The sequence below is a fragment of the Electrophorus electricus genome, chromosome 4 (genome assembly GCF_013358815.1).
Source record: "Electrophorus electricus isolate fEleEle1 chromosome 4, fEleEle1.pri, whole genome shotgun sequence".
Taxonomy (NCBI): Eukaryota; Metazoa; Chordata; class Actinopteri; order Gymnotiformes; family Gymnotidae; genus Electrophorus; species Electrophorus electricus.
The window spans coordinates 14720209-14726208 of record NC_049538.1 but is presented as its reverse complement, the minus strand read 5'-3'; the positions used below and the strand labels follow the sequence as shown (position 1 = coordinate 14726208).

The 6000-nt window shown below is 38.3% G+C and overlaps 1 protein-coding gene across 1 annotated transcript; it reads right to left on the bottom strand.

The window, feature by feature from the left end:
- Positions 1-259: 259 nt before the first annotated feature.
- On the bottom strand, positions 260-3619 carry b3gnt2l (UDP-GlcNAc:betaGal beta-1,3-N-acetylglucosaminyltransferase 2, like). The gene is made up of 2 exons (XM_027023699.2): positions 3368-3619; positions 260-2227 (listed from the first exon to the last, which is right to left on the bottom strand). The coding sequence occupies exon 2, from the start codon at positions 2029-2031 to the stop codon at positions 760-762; it is 1272 nt and encodes a 423-aa protein (XP_026879500.2). The 5' UTR covers positions 2032-2227; positions 3368-3619; the 3' UTR covers positions 260-759.
- Between the last annotated feature and the right edge of the window lie 2381 nt (positions 3620-6000).

Here is a 6000-nt window from a genome sequence, read left to right as displayed (position 1 = left end):
GCAATCACTGATGCATTGATGCATTGTCTTGCTTAAAGGGATACTGAAACCATTGGTGGTCGTAAATGTAAATGTACAGTTTTATATAGTTATCTTTATGGTCCAGATAAACCAACGTTATACTTTTTCATAAGAAAGTCAACTTACTATTCCATTTCTGTGGCAAACCCAGTAAAATGATTGTAAAAAAAAAAGTTAAACTGAGGCTGTCACGGGACAGTCAAACCCCTCCCCCCCACCCAAGTCACGTGGTATGGCCTTCCGGGGGTTCACTCCTGTTTGTAGCCACACCCCCATGATGGCATGCCCCTGTACGGGGTTAATCTTTAGTGTTTTGTTAGTCTATTTAAATCCCTGTCAGTGTGTCCCTCCCTGTTGGTCATTGTTTGTTTGTCAGCGTAATGTTAGTGTCCATGTTAGTGTAGCCCATGTTAGTGTTAAGTGTGTTTATGTTCGCTGTTACTGTTATGTGTGAGTGCCACTATTGTCTTACATGTTTAAATGTCATTATATGTTCCACAAAATCGAGGGAATCTGTACGTTCTGTTCTACGTCCTGCGGCACTCGGGCAACGTTACAGGGGCATATTCTGTTTTTATCTATACTTACTAAATGGCACTTATGTAATATATAATTATGCAATTATTGGAAAAAAAAAACACCCCCAAAAAACGCAACAACCTGTAAATCAGTTCTTGAGACAACCTCACAGAATGAGAGACAGGGATTGTAACAGAGATTGTGGGATCCAGGATGAAGTTAGCATGTAAGGAGGGGACTGTGCATGTTCCTCCACAGTCTGATATTTTGCTCGGGGCTTCGCCTATGCACCAATAGCAGGTCCTTGTACACACATGCATTGCTCCTGTCCTCCTCACGTATGTCAAAAGTCTGGAAGCCATTATGTTTTTCAGGGGAGATGTTCAGGGCCTTAAAACACATTCCTGTGTAAACATCATCAATAGGGAAAAATGGAATGTACTGGGAGATGAGATACAGAGGTTGGAGAAGTGCTCCAGGGAAGAGAAACCCCCCTCCACCAGCATAGGCTGGGTAAGCACCTTCATAGAATGTCTTGGGGACATAATATTTGTTATTGACATTTCTTAATGGGGTGGCATTAAAGATTACTTGACCAATGTACATTTTTGAAGCTTTTTCAGGTTCAAGTGATTGCAGATAATGAAGTATTGCTGGTGTGTTTGCAAAAATATCATCATCTCCTTTAAAAATGAAGGACACGTGGTGACAGTTATGCAGAGCCCATTTGAAGAAGACATGTTCTTTGAGGGTCAAATTGAAAAAAGAGTCTTGGAAATCCCAAACAAGTATATCCCCAAATACTTTAGCCTCAAAAGTGACCAGGTTATCCAGATTAGGAGAATCCATGGATGAAGTGCCTAAAAGAAAAACCGTTTTCACTACCAGCCCTCCAGGGTACGTCTTCTCTTTGCCCCAGGTTTCTCGGACAGCCTGGCGTCTCTCAAAATGCCTGGGCACGGATTTGATAGCAAACAGAAGGAAAACCTTACCGACTGAGGCACACTTCTTTGGCTGGTCAATTATTATCCGTGGATTCCGACATTCCATTCCTCGCACAAAGTCCTGGTACAGCTCAGGGTATTCTCTGTAATCAGGGATGTTCATATACAGGGACTCTGAACTTTCAGGCTGGCAGTGGGAGTTTGGTCGGACGTGTCCACTGGCATTTGCTTTAGCCTGTTGCCTGAGCAAGGAGTGAAGTTTCCTGTTCCAGAAAGCACTGTTTTGTGGAATAAACTCTCTAAAGCTCGCAGAAAATGTGACTGGCTGAACTCCTTCAGTTCTGGTGCGTTTCTTTTTTTCAGTGCTCACATTTTTGTTAATGACAATGTTAGTGCTGACCACTGGAACTTCATTTATGACAGTAGCTAATTCTATTTCCTCAGATAGTGTCTGACTGTTCATAAACTGCGGATTAAACATTGAATAAAAGATTATGAGGAACGAGCTAGTGAACATTATAACAATAAAAGCCTTTGTGCGCCGCATTTTATTACTAGGACTTTTCCTCTATTTTAAACAAGGAAGTGGGTCTGCATCTATAAGCACAATATGCAGGTGATGATGTTTGATTAGTCCGTCTCAGTTTCACTTAATTTATGCATTATAATATGGCATTGCTGCATTCCTTATAAATTATGTTCTAGTTGCTCAAGATGAAATGTAAGATGAGATGATCAGCAATCTGTGGAAGAAAATTGATAATACTAATTTAGAGCTGAATGATTAATCAGTTTCATATCAAAATAGCAGTTAACAAAGAATATCATTTTCAAATCACAAGAACTTTGATATTAATCACACATTAGTGATGATGTTATTAAGATGCTTGAGATATGTTTTTTATTGCTTTCTAATTTTTTTGTCCTAACACAGCTGTAACAGATCTATTAGAGTGCTATTTAATTAAACAATTACAACACATGCTTCAGTTATTCTAGTTTCTTTCATTTAGAAACAACATAAGTTTGTAATCATGCCTGGTGGATGTCTGATACTATGTTTTAACTAGTTTAACTAGAATTAAATCACAACATAGATTCGAAATTTTAAAAAAGCAAATATATGTTTTCCCCAAATCATTAAGCCATACACTGTGATAAAGCATACATTGCAACAAAGAATATTATAATTGAATGACTATAAACATACACCTTGAATAAGTGTTTTAGGCCTTGTATGTTTAGATTTGTGGATTAATGTGTTTAGATTTGTGGATTAATGTGTGTAGTTTCTCTCTCTCTCTCTCTCTCTCTCTCTCTCTCTCTCTCTCTCTCTCTCTCTCTCTCTCTCTCTCTCTCTCTCTCCCTCCCTCCCTCCCTCCCTGTCTCGCCCCAGGAATTAGGAAGCAGGTAGCAAATGGCAGTTTCTGCTACAGCTACCCCCTTCCTAATGAAACTGCCATTAAGATACACCCGGCATACCACTCACGGCACGTTCCAGCCATGCCTAAATTGAAGGACCCAAACTCCTATGGTATCTGCGGCTACACAGCATCTATATAATGAGTTTATGCTATGGTATATTTTCTTGTAAGCGTTTGTGTGTCACAAAACATATTTGGTCAACCTTTAGCCAAAGGGGGTAACTATAGGGCGCCATTAAACATGAATCGCTCAAAACTCGGTCTTATATCCCCATATATTATTTGTATCAGAATATTCTTCCCTTTCCCCGAACAAAATGAACATCTAACATTAACACAAATGTATGCTGTTTCAGTTACACTTAATTTAAACAAACAATACATGGTTGGATGTGTAGTCTAATTAGGTATATAAGTGATGAAACAAACTAAACAGATGTAAAATAAAAACGAACTTACCGTTTGGGCAATCGTTACTTTTCAGAACTGCTGTGATTAAAAGCGCAAAGCAAACACCACAGCTAATCAAAAAAGATCTTTACTAATTTACATCGCCTAGTCCCAATCCAACCCTAAGTATACTCCTGAGTTCTCCATCCCGAGATCTAGGTTACATATTTGAAGAAACAAGCGCTTGCGCCTCGTCAGGGGTGTGGGATGTCAGGCGACTATACATTTAGTTGGATACTGGACAATACGCAGCAGCGAAGCGAGTAGCACGCTTCAGAAAGGGCTGTTTTCCAAATCACCTCGCACATATCTAAGGAAGTAACCTGGGGTAGGTTGCGTCATACAGTTCTGGTTAATGACTAATGACAAATGTAGGTACAAAGGAAAATTCTGCTGTTTGACAGTCCTAACATACTTTTTAAGGCTGGGCGCTACTCCCCATGTCATTCATTGAAAAGCCATCCAGGGCAAGGAAATTCTTTTTTTTTTATTCAGTTACAGTATGAGAGAGAGAGACAGAGAGAGAGAGAGAGTGCATTACTTCATATGAGAGGCATTAAATGTGCATGAGTAATTACATATATGATTAATTTGTAGCAAACTGGTCTAATATTTGAAGTAGACAGTATTTATATGTGTTATAGATACCAGGGGCATTAATATCATAAAAGAAAGTTTGGGGGGGAAAAAAACTGCTCATCTTTATGGAGGCTGACTTTAAGTCCATACCACTACTGAAATAAAAAAAAATATGGTGGAACATAATTTTTTTAAAGGCATAAAATATTGTTTCTGAATAAAACTAGAGGAGTTAAAAGATGACACCAGAAACAGATTAGAATTAAATGTGTCACTGCACGGCCCCTTCCTCCTAGACTCCGCCCCATGTCAGCGTGATGTTGGTTTGTGTGTGTGTACCTGGCCACCCCTCTCCTTGTTAGTCGATTATGTGTTGTTACACCTTTCTCTCGTCATTAGCGTTTATATTTAAGTGTTTGTATGTAAGTCAGTCTTCGTCGGTTTATGATCCCATGTGTGCTTAGTAGTGTACGTTGTGTACACTGTCTGCTGTAGGTTGCCTTATCGGGTGATCTGTCCGGAAAGTGTTGTTCTTCGTGTTTTCCAGTTCGTGTTTTCCGAAACGTCTGTTTTGTGTGTGCGACGGCTCGCCTCTGCGTCCTGCCTCGCCTCAAACGTCACAAAATGATTCTAGATCGTGCTATTGTTTGCTTGTTTTATTGCCATAGTTCAAATTATACATCAAAAATATATATCAGTAACAATAAATAGATCATAGACAGATAATAGACCAATAGATAATTCACATCTAACAGTATGAAAAATAACAGTGGAAAAATACAAACAAAAAACAAATTATTTAATACAATAGATTACAAATTATTATATTTGATTTCATATATACATAAAATATTTTAAGTCTTGTAGATTTGCAAAGTATATTTACAATAAACAACCAAAAAGAATATGTAAATGACCATTAAAAATGTTCGAGTCTCAGTAGTGCAATAACAAAATATACAGGCATGACTCACATCAAGGAATCTGTTCAACTTAGCATTGATAGGACAGCATCTATGCAATATTTTATAAATCCGATTATTACTGAGGATTAAAAAGACAATATTCAGTGCCTTGTGAAGTATTCAACCCTCTTGGTGTCTTGTTACATTATGACCTGGAAAAAGCATAATGCTGTGGGCATTCTGGAAGATTTGTCAGGATTACAGGAAAAATGGATGGGATAAAATTCCTCAGGAAAATCTGTTTTGGTCTGCCAGAGATTTGAGACTAAGATGGAGGTTCATCTTCCAGCAGAACTATATTCCTAAACATACTGATAAAGCTACCATGGAATTGTTTAAATAGAAATGTTGAAATGTCTTGGACTGGCGTAGTCAAAGTCCAGACCTCAATCTGATTGAGAATCTGTGGCAGGGCTTGAAGATTGTTGTACACCAATGAAACCCATCTAACCTGAATAAGATGAAGCAGTTTTGCCTTGAAGAACAGTATAAAATACCACTGGCTAGATGTGTTAACATCATACACATTCCACAATGATTGAAGACGGGGAGCATTTCTGCTACTGCAGTGCCAGCTCACCAACCAATCAGCACTCATTAGCAGCAATGCAAGTGGCTTACTGCCTAAAAAAATCATTCTTTGACACTAGTTGTATGTATGTGTGTATATATATATATATATATAATTTATTTTATTTTATTTATTTTTTTTATGTACTGTAAAGTTTCTCACAACAATTTACAGAATATGCAGCAGCGCTTGCATAGGAAGTTGAACCATGCTAAACATTTGAATTCCAGTGCTATACTGCTTCATAATGCTACAATACCATTGGTTGAGCTCAAGGACAGTGCTGTTATGACTGTGCTGTTTCACTGGCTGCGCTTGAGAAATGCTGATGTATGGTAGAATGACACCAAACAGCCTATACATATGTCCCTCTCATTTGCCATTGGTTCAGCCTGCAGGAATATATAGTTAAGTAGAAACTTGTCCCCTTCACAAAGAGCAGTGTTATTTAGTCAGTGTTCACTGTGGTTAGCCAATTTAACATTAGGTCACATGGTGTTAACTAGTTAGCTGCTTGATATAAGGAA